The sequence below is a fragment of the Diabrotica virgifera genome, chromosome 8, assembly GCF_917563875.1.
Source record: "Diabrotica virgifera virgifera chromosome 8, PGI_DIABVI_V3a".
In the NCBI taxonomy this organism is placed as follows: Eukaryota; Metazoa; Arthropoda; class Insecta; order Coleoptera; family Chrysomelidae; genus Diabrotica; species Diabrotica virgifera.
The window spans coordinates 186,408,170-186,425,552 of record NC_065450.1 but is presented as its reverse complement, the minus strand read 5'-3'; the positions used below and the strand labels follow the sequence as shown (position 1 = coordinate 186,425,552).

The following is a 17,383-nucleotide window of genomic DNA, read 5'->3' as shown; positions in this document are numbered from 1 at the left end:
TATAATCATATTGTACCTCAGTTTTCTATATCTAGTCAGGAAACTTCTTGAAAAATTGAAGTAAAAACTATGGGGCGAAAGAAACTCGCAGATGAAGAGAAAGTTCATGCTTCAACGTTACTTGAAAAGGGGGCTCTGTAATTACCATAGCACGTGATATTTCATATAGCACTCGTTAAGTTTCAACTTCCATGTGCAAAATATTATGTCTCAGCCATACAAAATGATGGGGACTTATTAAACGTGTAGCAAATTAGAATTTGGGAGTATTGTCTGGAGTACCTTATTAAATAGTGGTCACATGCGGCAAATTGAATCAATTCAAAACAAGTTTATTAAATATTTATTTTACAAAAAGCATAAAATATCGCCAGAATATGATTCGTATCAACCATTAAGAAAAGAATTTAATATAAAAAGATTAGAGCAAAGAAGACTTCAACGTTGTTTAATTTTTCTCTATAAACTATGTAATCACTTAATAGACTCGCCTGATCTTTTGGGGCAAATACAATTTTATGTCCCAGATCACAGAACCCGCCAAGAAACATATTATTTTTTGTAAATACTTCTAGCCCACTTAATAAAATGTGCCAAATTTACAACGATTTAACAACCACTTGTCTGGAATTATTTGGAATAAACTTGCAATTATTTAAACGTCTATTGCATGAATAATATAAAGAGAGGTTTTTTTTTATATTATTTTTAACGTTTTTGCTGGTAAACATCTGTCGTTTTTGTCTCTATTACCTCGAATTATTACATTTTGTGCATGTTGTACTAAACTGTTGTCATTATAGATACGGATACATGTAAGTAGGGAAACCTGTTTGTATCTGTTATTAATAAATAAATAAATATTGGTGTTTTAAGAGATTCAGTTTATCAATTGAAATGGTCGGATACGTCGTAGACTTCTGGGACTGTTCCGGAAAGAAAATCTGGTTCTGGGGCTTCTAAAAAACATCACTTACGACTGACTCCATCATCAGGCGTGTAGCAATGTTGAACCCTTCCATAACTGCCACAGAACCCAAAGTGAAATATCCTTATAAAGTATTAATTTGTAAAATTCTTTTTCTTCTCGTTGTCCTATGCCCTATAAGACTGTCGGACTTTGGTATCACGTATTCATCTTTTACCCATTTCTTCCACGCCTTCCGTTCTCCTGCCATTTCCTTCATCTGTTGGACTGTTTTCCCTCTCTTGGTCCCGATTTCCTCGATATGTTCCATCAACCCCTTTATAGGTCTGCCTTCTTTTCCCTGTCTTTTGGCATTTGTCACCTTCTTTACTTGTCTGTTTCCGTTCATCCTAGTTATACGTCCAAACCAATTCAGTTTTCTTTTTTCAATTTTTTCTCCATTGGTTCCTGACTTAGCACGTTTCTGATGTTTTCGTTCCTTTCTTTGTCCATCTTCATCTTTCCAGCTATTTTTCTCAGCTGCTTCATTTCTGCTGCATTTATGGCAGTCATATGGGCTGTAACCCATGTCTCATTTGCATATAGAAGAGTTGGTACTGTGTATTTCCCTTTTTCCCATTATCGTATTATTATTAATCGCATAATATATCTTCGTAGCTTTCTTTGGCCTATTTGCAATTTCTAGGTCTAGCTTTCCGTCATTCGGTATTATCTTACCCAGGTACTCGTAGGCCGTCACCCTCTCCAATTCTTGTCCTTTACAGAACACTCGTGTTTCGCCTCCAATCTCCTGCTCCTGCTGACGTATTTTCATCGTCTTGCATTTGCTGATGTTTATTTCTGATTTCATTTTGTCTATTTCCTCAGTCCATACATCAATTATTAATCGTTGTATTTTTCTCGGGTTGTCTGCTATGAGAACGACGTCGTCAGCATACAGTAATCATTCTACACTGCGGTGCAAAAAAATCGATCCACTAAAAATTTGGTCATTTTTGATGTTTTGAATTTCCTAAACCTGTTGTCCGATTTAAGTGATTTTTTACCACGTTCTAGCCTTATCCATTGACAATATCGGTGTAATAATATTGTTGCTATACAGTTAAACTGTCATTGTATACCGGGTGTTCGAATCAAACTGTGTTTTTTTCTCAAAGTTTGCATCACCCTGTGGACTATTCTAGCATTTATAAAATAATGAAATTAAAACCAAACTATAGCCTCAGGTTTTCTTAATATTTTGTCTTTCGATTCATTCGCTTATGTTGAATAATGAAAAAGTTAGGTACTTTAACAACTGGCCATGTTCGTCATCAGTACAGGGTGTTTCTAAATAAGTGCGACAAACTTTAAGGGGTAATTTTACATGAGAAAATAATGAAAATTTGTTTTATAATCATATGTCCGCAAACGCTTCGTTTCCGAGATACGGGATGTTCATTTTTTTTAAACTGACGATTTATTTATTGCTTTAAAACCAGTTGAGATATGCAAATCAAATTCGGTGGGTTTTAAAACGTAGTTATTGCACATTTTTTGACATACAATTAAGAATTTTATATTCTTTTATAATATTATCGGTCATAATACCCGTCTGCGCGCCACTGGTGAATATTAAATTCTTAATTGTATGTCAAAAAATGTGCAATAACTACGTCTTAAAACCCACCAAATTTGATTTGCACATCTCAACTGGTTTTAAAGCAATAAAGAAAATTATCATTATTTTCTCATGTACAATAACCCCTTAAAGTTTTGTGCAAATATTTTAGAAACACCCTGTACTGATGACGAACATGGTCAGTTGTTAAAGTACCTAAATTTGTTATTATCCAACATAAGCGAATGAATCGAAAGACAAAAAGAAAATCTGAGGCTATAGTTGGGTTTTAATTTCAGTATTTTATAAATGGCAGAATAGTCCACAGGGTGAAGCGAACTTTGAGAAAAAAACAGTTTGATTCGTACACCCGGTATTGGTATACAATGATAGTTTGACTGTCTAGCAACAATATTATTACAGAGATATTGTCAATGAATAAGGCTATAACGTGGTAAAAAATCACTTAAATCGGACAACAGGTTTAGGAAATTCGAAACATCAAAAATGACCAAATTCTTAGTGGATCGATTTTTTTGCACCGCAGTGTATCATAACTGGTGTTAGGTGCGTGTAGCCTATTATTGTTTTTAAGTGGTTTGTTCTTCTTTTTACATTTTTAAATAGTATCAGTTTTTGGTGCCCTTCACTGATGCACTGCACTTATGTTTTCACTATTAAAATGTTTCCAAGTTTTAAATTTTTAATTGTGTTATTAAAACCTATGTTTTGTCAGGAGCTGCTGTCGCACCGTGTTTGTTACCTTCTTGCCAGGACCGGACACCAGTTTGTAAAATTAAAATACTAATTATCCTGATTTATGCTCTTTATTCACTTTGTAAAGTTTTTTTTGCCGGCACTCTTTTTAGTAGGTACATGTTATAACTACAAGTACAGTAGGAAAAATAAAAGATTACCCATGAACGAACATATAAAACACGATGTATTTTTCTGTTATCGTATCACAAAAAAAAAATTGGCCAGCGCAAGTACATGTAATACTTATATAAGCAGTTTTTATAGTACTGGTACTAGTTCAATATCTTCTGGAGCATAGAAAAAATGTGTTAATATGATCTCTGATGGGTAATCTTTCATTTTTCCTACTATATAAGTACTATCTCTGCGAAGTATTCTACTTATGTCTATATAAGGACTGAGTGACTGAGTTCAATTACAAAATATTGAGTATGACACACTGTTATCTATGAGTGTTTGGAGAACTCACTACTGTTTGTAATGTAATATTTATTTTTAGATTGGATTTGCTCGTTTTTATATTATCCATTTTGCGGCTAATTATTCGGTAAAGATCAACAGCTGTTATCGGTTACTATAATACATCAGAGGATATTTATTTAAAATTAATATATTAACATGAAATTTGTTTAATAACAAGTGGCTTTCATAAACCAATTATTGTTCAAAGATATTTTCTTAGGATATTTTGGTGAAAGTTTGAACCCATCTAAGCTGTATTATTCGTGTAAAGTGTCTTTTCTGACTATTGGCATCACCTTGATGGTACTTGTCAGTTGTTCTATTTGATCTGTCCGCCTCAGCGAGCTTATACAGGGTGATTCATTAAGAATGTCCAATCTCTGAGTTGTAGATTATATACCTCAAAATATTAAGATTTAACTCAAATCATTTAAATAAAATGTGGCTCGTTACTGAGCTACAGGATGTTTTATTTAAAAATTTAATAATTATTTTTACCCATTACTTTAAAACTATTTGAAATATCCTTGTGATACTTGGCAGAAAGTGTAGATACTGTGCACCCTATTAAATTATGTTAAACGTTTCTCGTCACTGGCGGAATTGCTGTTTTAGCACAATATTTCGATTCTCTATTACTTTCTACGTAAATAACGATACTTTCTCTTCGTTAGTAACGATAAATTCATTAGTTTTCGAGATATTTGATGTTGAAAATGAATCGGCATAGCTATTTTGATTTAATTGTTGTGCTCTTTCATTTTTAACTTAAAATATCTCGAAAACTGAGGATGTTATCGTTACGAATGAAGAGTATATTATTTACATGGAAAGTATTGGATAATCTAAAAATTATGCTAAAATAGCAATTCCATCAGTGGCGTAGAATTTGGGCAGGGTCAACCGTTCACTTTCCCCTGTCGTACGCCTCTGGTAGTAGCGAGAAATGTTTATTTAACATAATTTAGTAGGGTGTACAGTACCTACACTTTCTGCTAAGTATGACGAGGATATTTCAAATACTTTTAAAGTAGGTACTGGGTAAAAATAGTTATTAAATTTTTAAATAAAATGCCCTGTAACATTTTATTAAGTGATTCGGGTTAAATCTTGATATTTTAAGGTCTGAAATCTACAACTGAGAGATTGGACATTCTTAATGAATCACCCTGTATAAATGAGAACAAATGTTCTGGAACCTTACCAGGCAACGAGAACATTTCCGAATCGATAGAAACGGTACATGGAATATTTCCAGCAGTGAAAAGAGAGTTGTCGACTGATTGCGGTCCTGTTCTAAAGCACAGGACCGTAATCATGAGTGTGTGAGACAATATGATTTCTGAGACCTTTGGGGAAGAGTGACTGAATCGAAAATCGCCATAGTTTGCATTTTAGATTTTTTAAGGGATGTTTTAGAAACAGTTCAGAATCTGAATCTTTGAGCATTTCATCTAATTTTTCATGTTACGACAAAAATTTTCAGTATCACGGTTTTTATATGATATAGCAGCTGTTGATCTCTAGCGGTTCTTGTATACTTATGCTTAAAGTTGATTTTTGTTTCTTACAGCAAAATTGTAGAACTTGAGGAAGAACTTCGCGTAGTAGGCAATAACTTAAAATCCCTTGAAGTATCAGAAGAAAAGGTAAGAAAAATTTATTTCGTAATGTCATTTAGAAATTATTTTATCGGGAGGTGTATTCAGAACTCGAAACAGTAGCCCTCCTGTTTACAAACTGTTTAGGGTATTTCCTCCTCATCTAGTTTGGTCCATCACCAAAACTGGTTTGGTTTTTCCCAATATTCCTCTTGCCTTGTCAATTATTATGTTTGTACATTTTGTCCACATTTTTCTCCGCCTTCAGGCTCTCCATTTCCTTATCCATTTGTGTCATACTTTCTCGCAACGGTTTCAATGCGCAGGTTATCCACATTAATTCTGTCTTGTTTCACATTTGAACACCATTACAAAAAAGTGATAGCTATCTTTGTTTGGTCATCGGTAGCTTCTAACGTCCATGAGATTGGAATTAGTGATGTGATCTATCTGGTTAACGGTTTTGTTGTCAGGGGATTTCCATGTTCCTTTGTGTATCATTTTATGGGGAAGTCTTGTTTCTTTATTTTTCATGTTTGTGGTGCTTGCAAAGTTTATTAGTATCAAACCATTATCATTTGACACTTTTCATGTACCTAAGTCACATCCTATAGTTTGCTGGAAAACTCAAGCAAAATTGGTCTTTGCCACTTTTTGCATGAAGGTCTCCGCAATTATTTGCACGTCATGACGTGGGCATCGATCATAATATTCTTTATCCAAGGTGTAGAATTCATCTTTTCCGTTGTCCAGATTTTCTCTTTGTGTTTTCATAACAATAAGTTTTTAAGAGAAAAGTCGTTCAAGCTGTTGGCCAACCTCCTAGTCTTTGGTTAGGAGGACCATTTCTTCCGCTCTCGTTAGCCCTGACAATGCTTCCCACTGGGGTTGGGTACCACAATCTTCCACAGGGTTGCTCAGGTCACCGGGGTTCACCAAGTGATGGTGAGAGTGGGAATTAAGTAGAAGATGCTAGTGACGCTACATCTACAACAATACAGCGTCACTACCCCATTTGAACCCAAAGTTGTGGTATATTTTTAATCGTGAAAGTTTAGATGCCACGAATTTTAATAAAATGATTGTTTTAGTAGTGCACATATTTAGGAATTTTTTATAAAACTGAATACACCTCCCGAACTATTATTGTTCTCATTTTTTATAGTTTATTGATAAATTATCTAATGTGTGATACAAATAATTTCATTATTTGGTTGGTATGTAAAACGTTTTACATTTTTAATGATTATCCGATTTTAATGAATATTTGATAAACGCTAATGCTTACTTAATACTTATTGCCTTTTGAAAGTGTTACGAACAAAACGAGTCAGTTTTTTGATCTAATTTCTACAATAATTTCTCTTATTTAAGTTAGATATACATACAATAATGATTAGTACTAAAACTGTAGAAGTGAACCAAATTGTCTTGTAAGAGTTTATCGACAATGTATAACCTAGATTTTACATAAATCAACAATTTTTTGTGGTAGCAAAAACTTCATCTGCGGTGATATTTCCATATCCAAGTAAACATTTTCGATTTGATTTATCCTTAAAAATTTTATAGCGATAGGTCAAAGTTCTTTTATAGTGTACCTGTATGGTTCTTGCTTATGGGATTGTACATTTCAGATACAGTTATTCTATAAATTTGACTGTTATTCTCTATATCAGACCAAAAAATTATTTAACTGGAAACACAAATATCTAAACTTGATCTATGGTTATTTATCTCTTTTTTTTTTGACGATTTCCTCAGGCGAGTGTTTGTTGCTATCTTGCTATCTGTTTGTTTTTTCCTAACCACCAGGAGTATTGATCCTTCTGCTTTAGGTGTCGTCTTCTTTAAGGAGCTTGGTAATCATCATGGCTTCTTTCACGTTTGACACTGCAACTTTGAATAGTTCTAACGAACTGCGTTTATACTTCTATACCTATACTTTTAACTATTTTTTTTAATGGGAAATAAGCCACAATATTATTAAAAAATGATTTTTATTAACGTTTCGACGCCCAAATCGGGTGCCGTTGTCAAAATACAAAATACTATTAACATAAACAAAAAATGTTGTTGCTTAGTAAAAAAATTCTTCTAATAATTTATTTAATTTGACTCATTTATATCGGCAATTCAGATACATATGATACATTTTAAAGTAGAAGACTTTAAAATGATATTGCCAATATTTATGAGTTGCGTTCCTGGGACGACTTTACTGAAAGATAGTTCATTCGATTACATGAAATCAACCCCAACTCAAGAATATCCGTCACAAAAAAATCATAGCATGTGATCTGTCTTTAAAAAGACAACCACATGCAACGGTGACATTAAAATTCTCGCGTTAGAGATCTCATAGTAAATCACGAGGGAAAACCAGGAAAAACCTCGTGATACTATCCCGACATCGTAAGTATTTGCTCTTACATTTAATTTACTCTCAAAATTAATACCAAATTCTGACTTTACTATAATTTTGTTTAAATTATAAATAATATCAATAATACATACATGGATATATAAGTAATACTAAAATATAAAATATGTACTAATTCGACTATTGACTTACTAATTGTGGTATTTTCTTTCTATTGACTTCCTCTTTCAGTATGGGTATCCACATCCTTTAATAAAAATCATTTTTTAATAATATTGTGGCTTATTTCCCATTATAAATAGTTAAAATTGTAAAAATGCCACAAGAAAATAGCTTCAGAACAACATACCTATACTTCTTCCAATACTCCTCGTTTCTTATATTTTGTCTCATGTTATCATCTGCAATGATAAATACTTATTTCCTCTCAAATCTCATACTTGTCAAATCTCAAATGCTTCTAGCTAGCTGATCACTAATTTCCTTCTGTAAGATCCAAGCGTCCATTCCATAGAGCAACACTGACACCACATTATGAGCGCTATATTTTCTTACCTTCAGTTGTGAACTAAAATCACCATTGCAAATGTTGACCATTGACTTAATTTTCTAAGCCATGACGTTCCTCTGCCCGGTCCACGTTTACGTTGGATCTCTCCCTGTATGATGAGATGTAAAAGTTAATATTTTTCTGTTTCTCATAATGTGACCGAAGTATTCCAGTTTGCTTCTTTTTATTCTTGTCGTTTTACAAATAGGCAATGTCAAAAATTAAGATTTAGGTCGATAGCATTGTTTATTGGCAAATATAGGTAATATTTTCGAAACTTCGCGAAAAATCGGTAAAATTATACAAAAGACAATTAGAGCAGCAGTATTCGTATAATTTTTTTATTATAAACTTTTTTTTAATATTAACAAAATGTAAGACGTTTTGTATCAACCTTATTTGTTTGCAATCTGCAATGATTTAAAACATTGATTTTCTATTGTTCATTGTAATAATTTTTTCCTAAAACCTTACCTAGGCCAACCAACGCGAAGAAGAATACAAAAACCAAATTAAGAACCTCACCACCCGTCTAAAGGAGGTACAGATGGAGTGCTTTAACCAAGCTCTACTTAACAATGCGCATAATGTTTTTGTTTTTCGTTTACTTGAATTTTAGCATGTAACGATGATTGATGTTTCAGTGTTCTAATGATATTTATGATTTTATTTTGACTAACATAGGCCACCCGCAAGGAAGACGAGTACTCGGTTACGTTAAAACAGGTGGAGCAGCAGTTGAGAGAGGTAATTGTTTTCTCTAGGTACCATTTGAGGAATGTATAGCGGATTGGTAGCTATTCCCATAGTATTGTACATTCGCCGAATCTTCATTGTGGATATTGTCGCCATTTAGTCATTGTATCTTGGAGGGCATCGGACTTTTGTATATGTTTTTAGTAGAAAGCAAAGATATATGTTATATAAATTCATATTCTGTTGAGATTTAGCAATTAAAAGAATGTGAGGTATTTCATAAATAAAATCACTACCGAACTACGCGGATATTCTCGGCGAACAGTACTTTTCAAAGTTCATAAGTCACTGTTTAATTTATTTTTAAATTAATAAATTACCCCACGCACGTGACACCACTGTAACGATTTTAAATAAAACAGCGGTTCGAATTTATATAAAACTGTCTCTTTAGAAGTGTACATACAGTTCGAAATTGTCTTATTAACTACTCTTAACTAACAATCTATACATAAATACGTTATTCTAGAAAGATCTGGCGTGGTCCGCCCATCTCTATTCATTGCGTAGGCCTTGCCAAATCGCCCGCTTCTAGTAACAGTGAGAATTCTCTAGACTCCGTGTCATCAATCGACTCACTGCAGAGCTTCAACCGTTATTTGAGGTCTGTCAAAATTAATTTTTTCGTTCCAATAGCAAAGAAAGGTATGGTAGGCCAGTATCTAGAGATCAGTCGAGATTATGATAAAATTCCCAATAATAAAGTGAAAACTGTCTTCATTTTATTTTAATAATTATCTGGAGACTAGAAACCATAGATAAGTATACTATTTTGCTGAATTTCCAGGTAATCTTCCATATATTCTTCATTACACCAAATTTATATGTCAGTTTTAGTCTTTCACACATCTCTATATGACAGTAATCCAGTAATTGTCTGTATCGGTATTATTTATTGACATTAAGCTTTATATCTACCTATCTCAGCTTCATTCGCTCTACATATATTGGACATGTAAGGTCTTCATTATCATCAATGGTGCTACAGCCCTTTCAATCTTTTATTTTCTTCTTCATCTCCTATTTCTTGTCTAATAACTCTTTCTTTTCTCTCTAATCCAATCCTTATAAGTTTTCTTTCAGAAGTACAAGAATTGTATGTAATACTAATCCCATCATTTTAATTTAAGTGTGTCAATCCTGTATCTACGTCCCTATACAGGGTGGTTCATCTTATTCGCCTCGGTGTCTGTACGGAAAACCACTTGATATTTTAAAAAAATTTCTTCACAGTAATATACAGGGCCATTAATACTACAATCTAAAAATAATGTGAATTATACAGGGTGCTCCAAAAAAGAGTGGTATATCAAAGTTATATTTTTTCTTATGGAATGCCCTATATGTGATAACATTTTTGAATTGACCTTAAAAAATAAGCTATATTTTTATAAGGGTTCCCTATACCTAAATACAGGGTGTTTTGATTTATTTCGATTTTTATGAAAATGTAAGGTTTTAGAAAAAAATAAATATCTACGAATCTAAGAATTAGTAACAAATTCCTTCTTTGATCTTAATAATAGACTATTTAGCATACTTAAACAGATGCTTACTGCAACAAAATTTCTTACAGTGTGGTCAAAATATGAGATTGTTCTATTAACAAGTTCAAGCTGTAATAACTTACTTAATTTAAATAGAACACCCTGTATCTTACTAGTCTATCGCGTAGAAAATATACTTATCTTTCAATTTGTATTAGGGTTTCCTATACCTATCTTTTTACAGGGTGGTCAAAATATTAGATTGTTCTATTAACAAATTCAAGCTGCAATAACTTACTTATTTTAAATAGAACACCCTGTATCTTACTAGCCTATCGCGTAGAAAATTTATTTAGCTTTCAATTTTTATTAGGGTTTCCTATACCTATCTCCCTTCATTTGTTAAATATTTAAAGATTTCCTAATTTGCAAGCTTTAAAAATTAGAATTAAGTAAATATGTCGTGGTTACATATTATGTACAACACATCACCATCACCGGCAATATACTTAGACATGATACTGTCAATAATAAAATTTTCATTGTTATCATGTAATCACACAGAGTGTTGTATTATTTTAGTTGATTTTGGCCTACATGTGACATTGAATAATATGTTTATATTAAACTGCATACCCTATATTAGATGCCGTATTCTGGAAGATACTTAAATTATATTTCATTCCGTATAAGTATTTTCCATATCTTAAACCAACGGTTATTAAATAAATTTAAGAACACCACTTTTTGTTTGAATCTTTGAATCGCAATTACAGACAATTAAATGCAATGGCTACTATGACGAAAACGAGCCTATTGTACAAAAATATGTAAAAATGGGTATTTACAGAATAACATGGGAATTAACATTTACAGAATACATGTGAATTGAGAATGTTTACATGGAATTGAAGAGATTTTAAATATTTTCCATTATAAAGAATAGAATATCGAGTATGTCATTTAAAATAAGAACACTCAGTGTGATTAAATGATAAAAATATGAATTTTATTAACGAAAGTATCTTGACTAAGATATTTAAGTATATTGCCGGTGTTGGTGATGTGTTGTACATAACCACGACATAGGTACTTAATTCTAATTTTTAAAGCTTACAAATTAGGAAATCTTTAAATATTTCAAAAATGAAGGCAGATAGGCATAGGAAACCCTAATAAGAATTGAAAGCAAAGTAAATTTTATTTCTTGAGTACTTTAAGATACAGGGTGTTCCATTTAAAATAAGTAAGTTATTACAGCTTGAATTTGTTAATAGAACAATCTAATATTTTGACCACCCTGTAAAAGATAGGTATAGGAAACCCTAATATAAATTGAAAGCTAAGTAAATTTTCTATGCGATAGACTGGTAAGATACAGGGTGTTCTATTTAAAATAAGTAAGTTATTACAGCTTGAATTTGTTAATAGAACAATCTCATATTTTCACCACCCTGTAAGAAATTTTGTTGCAGTAAGCATCTGTTTAAGTATGCTAAATAGTCTATTATTAAGGTCCAAGAAGGAATTTGTTACTGATTCTTAGATTCGTAGATATTTATTTTTTTCTAAAACCTTACATTTTCATAAAGATCGAAATAAATCAAAACACCCTGTATTTAGGTATAGGGAACCCTTATAAAAGTATAGCTTATTTTTTAAGGTCAATTCAATAACGTCATCAGATATAGGGCATTCCATAAGAAAAAATATAACTTTGATATACCACTCTTTTTTGGAGCACCCTGTATAATTCACATTATTTTTAGGTTGTAGTATTAAAGGCCCTGTATATTTCAGTGAAGAAATTTTTTTAAAATACCAAGTGGTTTTCCGTACAGAGACCGAGGCGAATAAGATGAACCACCCTGTATTTATTCTTTGTGCAAGATTTTGAGGAAGCTAATAACTTGTTCATAATCACAAAACATGTATGTATATTATGTCGGTAGAAAACAGAACAGAATTTATAAACATAAATTTTAGCTTGATATTTCCAAAAATCGATTTTTATGCTAAGTTATTAAATCGAACGACGCTTTATCTGTATAAGAATCGATCTGGAAAGTGTATTTGTATAGCAGTATCTTTATTTCATTTGTTAAAACCTTTTTCCTCACTTTGCTCCCTGTTTATTCCGCATGTCTACACCTTGTGTATGTTCTTTAGGCTGCTGTTACAAGAGAACACAGCGAAGACATTATCCGTGTCACCTCTGATAAATTGCGTGAAGTAAGTTTGCTGGCACTTTGGGTTGGGATCTGTGAACAATAAAGAATTCAGAATAATTTAATGTATATGAAATAAAACGGCGCATATGAGTACTATAAATATAAGTTTTATTTTTTTTCTAAAATAAAATCCGCAATAGCTTTACATTTATCTTCTCTTTGACCTTCTCTCTTGTTATCTACTTTATATATCACTCTTTGATTTTCTGTTTTTGTTCAAATTTTTTCTTCGCTTCTTTAATCGTTCTTGAGTGTCCAAGTTTTCCTACATTTATATACAGGAAACCATAAAAAAGAAACAGAACCACGATGGTTGCAGGGAAAGGAATGCCCAAATGTTAGCAACTATTGGGCACGAAACAGAAGAAACTTTCAGAAACTCTTACGAGTGGATTTTAACTTTCTCAATAGTATCCGAGCTAGCAAAAATGGAGAGAAAGGATGTAGCTATAGAAAAGCCATAGCTATAGAAGAACGCCGAGCTCTGACGTTCAGATTTCTGGCTACTGGAGATTCATCTGCAGTACCTGTTACCTCCAGTAAAATTTCAAAAAACGATCGGACGAATGATTTCTTAAGTGTGTCAAGCCATAGTAGACTGTCTGAACGATTATTTGGGCCGGTTGTGTTAGTTTTTTTTTTTTAATTTTTGCTCGTGTTACTTCCTGCACATACGATGACCTCTATACAGGATATATAGAGCACATACATGTAGCCTGGATATATACGTTCAGTTTAGAATACGACAGTTTCTCCTCTGCCTTTCTCACAGAATATCATATATACATTTAATTCTACCTCACTAATATCTACAAAATTGAAATATGCGACGTGACCAAAGATAGTTCAAAGCAACAAAGTCTTCGAATAATAAAAGCAAACCCAAATAAACAGATACAATATTTGTTTACACTTTTTGTGGGATAAGCAAGGGCAAACCAGGCTGAGAAAACTATGAGGAAGGTCTACAAGATGTACTTTAACTAGAAAAAGAAAATCTTGACGATAATCACACAACCTATTTAGATTTCGAAATAGAACTGGAAGAGCTGCTTTAAGTAACAGTATGTTTGATAGAGAATAGCAAAAATCTCTCGATAATCAGCATTCACGTGTTTTCGTTCATTATATTTTGTCGAGATTTCTATTACTTACTTTTTTCTTGTTGTATGTTTCACTGTAAATTACCTTGTATTACTACTACTATTAAAATTTCGATAGTTTATTGCCATTTGATTTTTTAAATGAATATATTTATTGTTTATGTACACAGATTTTAAAGGGACTCAAAAATATATCTATAAGATGCAGATTGTTATTAAGGTAAATAATATTTTGTGGAGCACGACACAATATTTAAAACAAATAAACTGTAATTACACGAGCATAAAGAAATATGAGTAACTGATATTTCAAGTCGCCTTTACAAATATGATTTGTTAATATTGGTTTACCAAACTTAATGTTCTAGTTCTTTAGCAATCAAGGAATATTAACACGTTGACAGACAGTAGGAACAAGTGAAGTTCGAAAATGAACACTTGTAAATGTTTTTGTAATTTTTAAAATATTAGAAGTATAATAGACCAATACTTACCAGTATAAACAATAAATATCAAATGTGTCAATAATAACTATAAATTGAAGAGAAAACGTGATAGCATTACTTCCTTCATACCACGTGCATATTGAAGCTGCAAGTCGGGTAACATATTATGGAAAACGAAATTCCACCTAAAAAATTGTTTCTAAAACATGACAGTATGCTTCTTGTACGCCGCTAAATGCACATTGTGCCGCTATAGCGATAGTGTCTAAAAATGACCGTTTCGTTTTGGACGGCTATTGCCGTCACGCCACAGTGAACTTCGCTTTGACAGCTATAGACGCATGGGTCCGTCAACGTGTTAAATAATTAATGTTGTTGATCTATCCAATTATTATAACTAAACGTACTTACTATATGTACGTACTAATCTAGCATCTTATAGAATGTATTTATAATAGTCAGACAGTTGGTGTTGGTATATTTATCCAAATTCATGTTCCCACAATATAATATGGTTGCACTAAAATTCCTTCATTTGTTACTAATAACCATCAGTTAACATTTCCACGGAATGTGTAAGTAAATCATAATTTCTTGTTCATATTGTACAGAAAACTATATTTAGGTTTGAGATACATTCACCGAAAGTTTTTACAAATGGCGAAATTTTTTGGCTAAAGTCCCTAAAACGGAGTCGAGATTTTAATCCGCTTAAAACCCGAAAAGGTTGCATGCGCCGGACTCGGCGCAGGTATAAATGCTCGATATTAGAAGGCGCTGTTGCCAAATCTACGGAATGAAAATAAATTTTGTTCTTTCTAGTATTAATTGAAAATTTATTATCGGGTTGTTATCGGGAAAAATAGCAGGTTGTTTTTAAGTTTATTCAATAGCCAACAACGTTAAGTATATACCTAATGAAAAAATGTTTGTCCGACAAAAACATTGGGTATTTTAACAAGTCCGACACGCAGAACATGTCAAATGACAGGAATTATGCTGGTGATAAATAGCTGGTAACAGTTTAAAATAAATTTACTAATTGACTGGTGCCCAAGAGAAGACAAGCGCAGCAGAGGACGACCACCAACACGCTGGATGGACGACATTAAGCGAATGTCCAAGAAATGACAAGATGAACAGAACCGTGGAGTGGCGAAAATTGGGAGAGACCTATGTCCAGCAGTGGACGGAAGAGGTTGAATGATGATGAAGGGTTGGTTGGTATTTGGGAATTCCACTAATTTCTATTGATACCTACTTCTGCGGGGCTATGTTTAGTAAAAAAATGAGCTAAATATTTTTTGGTTTTACATAAAGAGCACATAAAAATGTACTTGTTAAAACGTGACCTAATCATAGATTCTAAAAAATTTTCTGTTAGTTCTTCTTTTTCAAAATGGTCTTGTATTCATAATGCTACAGAATACATGGCTGACTTCTACACTTCCATTCTTCCAACTATGCGAAAATTCTCTTCATTTGTCCTAATGTAGTAATTTATCTTTATTTGTCCTTTTCCATTCTATCCAATTAGATTGGCAGATACGTCTAATAGGCCATTCATCGTGAGACACCCAATATAAATATATCATTTAAATTTTAAAGTAATTTACCCAAAATAATTTCTATATATGTGTAATAGTTTACCATGCAAACAATAAGTTTTAAACTGGTAACGCATTTTTCCGCTAAAAACCAGCGCCTGATGGTTATAAGTTTACCTATCTGAAGCGATCAATTTACAGTTCTGCAAGGGATGCTGGATGCTTAGAAATAAATTAATTTCTAACCAATAACAAGTTGCGACGTCACGACACACCCACCGATGGGTGCGACCTCAACAATATCTTGGAAATGAACGTAATATATATGTAGTAAATATTTTCTCTAGCACCAAAAATGTTTTTTCGTTTGGGATGTTTTATCGATCTACGATATAATTCCCAATTTAGGATATATAACAATTGGAAAATTATGAACAAATAATGTTTTGTATCAGTAAAATCAAAAGACTAATACGCACTAATGCATCCCTAAACATTAGATGAGGTACCTAGATACAGTCGGAAAAATGAAAGAATACCCATGAACGATCATATCAATCACTTATTGTGTATTTGCTGTCTTTTTCTATAAATGACAAACGTTTGTTATAGAAAAAGATAGCAAATACAAAATAAGTGATTGATGTGATCATTCATGGGTATTCTTTCATTTTTCCGACTGTATATGATCTTTTGCATTGTTGGTACATTTGTAAAAACTTTTGAGGAAGTAGCAATGTAATAAACAATTGCCATCATCCTCTTCTATGGTTCGTTAACTTTTAGTTTAAGAATATATCATTCACAGCTTATTTGATGGTGAAGGAATTATATCACTGTAAATTTTGTAAGTACTTTACGTTGTGTAGTGGGTTTTTGTGTCTTTAGACATGTAGCGCATGAAAATGCTATAACTTTCTAATGCTTTTAATATTTTGTACCAAACACTAATAGTTTAACATGTTTTTTTTAATTTACGTATGGAAGATGCTATAATGTCATTTGCAGCAACATTGAATAAAAATTGAGTAATGACATTATACACCTTATTTTGAAATTTTGTTTTTAGCCAACTATAAAATATGCAGGATTAATATTAATAAGTAAAATAATCAGTAAGAGACTCGTCATTCAACATGCCACAGCGATGTCAAATTTAGTGCGATAAGAAAAATAAGTTTCGGAAATTAGACTAAATCATGGATGAGTGCACAACAGCTAAAAGTGCCTTTAAAATATGCTAAAGTTCTTGGCTAACTTACGGAGCTATTGCTTGGGCACCAAAAGTGTTACAGGGAACAACGCTCAACAAACTAAACCATAAGTTTGTCTTCGACAAACCCTACAAAATCGAAACAAGACAGCATAGGGTGGCAAATTCGTTTTGCATATACTCCGATGGCTCCAAAATGTAAAAAGGCTCAGGATGCGGGATATACTCCAGATAAGTTCAGATAAGAAGAATAAACTGGAGTATGGGCAAAAATGCCAGCGTAGTTCAGAAGGTTGGCTGGTAGCTCCATAGTCACA

General features: G+C 32.6%; 1 protein-coding gene across 26 annotated transcripts in view; it reads left to right on the top strand.

Moving 5' to 3' along the window:
* Positions 1-17,383, top strand: part of LOC126889414 (tropomyosin-2) — a 174,604-nt gene that overhangs the window by 134,354 nt on the left and 22,867 nt on the right. For 14 of the 26 annotated variants that reach the window (XM_050657698.1, XM_050657696.1, XM_050657683.1 and 11 more), the window contains 2 exons: positions 5,323-5,398; positions 8,762-8,824. In XM_050657698.1, coding sequence (XP_050513655.1) covers positions 5,323-5,398; positions 8,762-8,824 — 139 coding nt within the window. Of the gene's footprint in view, positions 1-5,322; positions 5,399-8,761; positions 8,825-8,967; positions 9,031-12,695; positions 12,759-17,383 lie in introns of all 26 variants that reach the window. The other 12 variants (XM_050657685.1, XM_050657687.1, XM_050657689.1 and 9 more) reach the window with 2 other exon arrangements.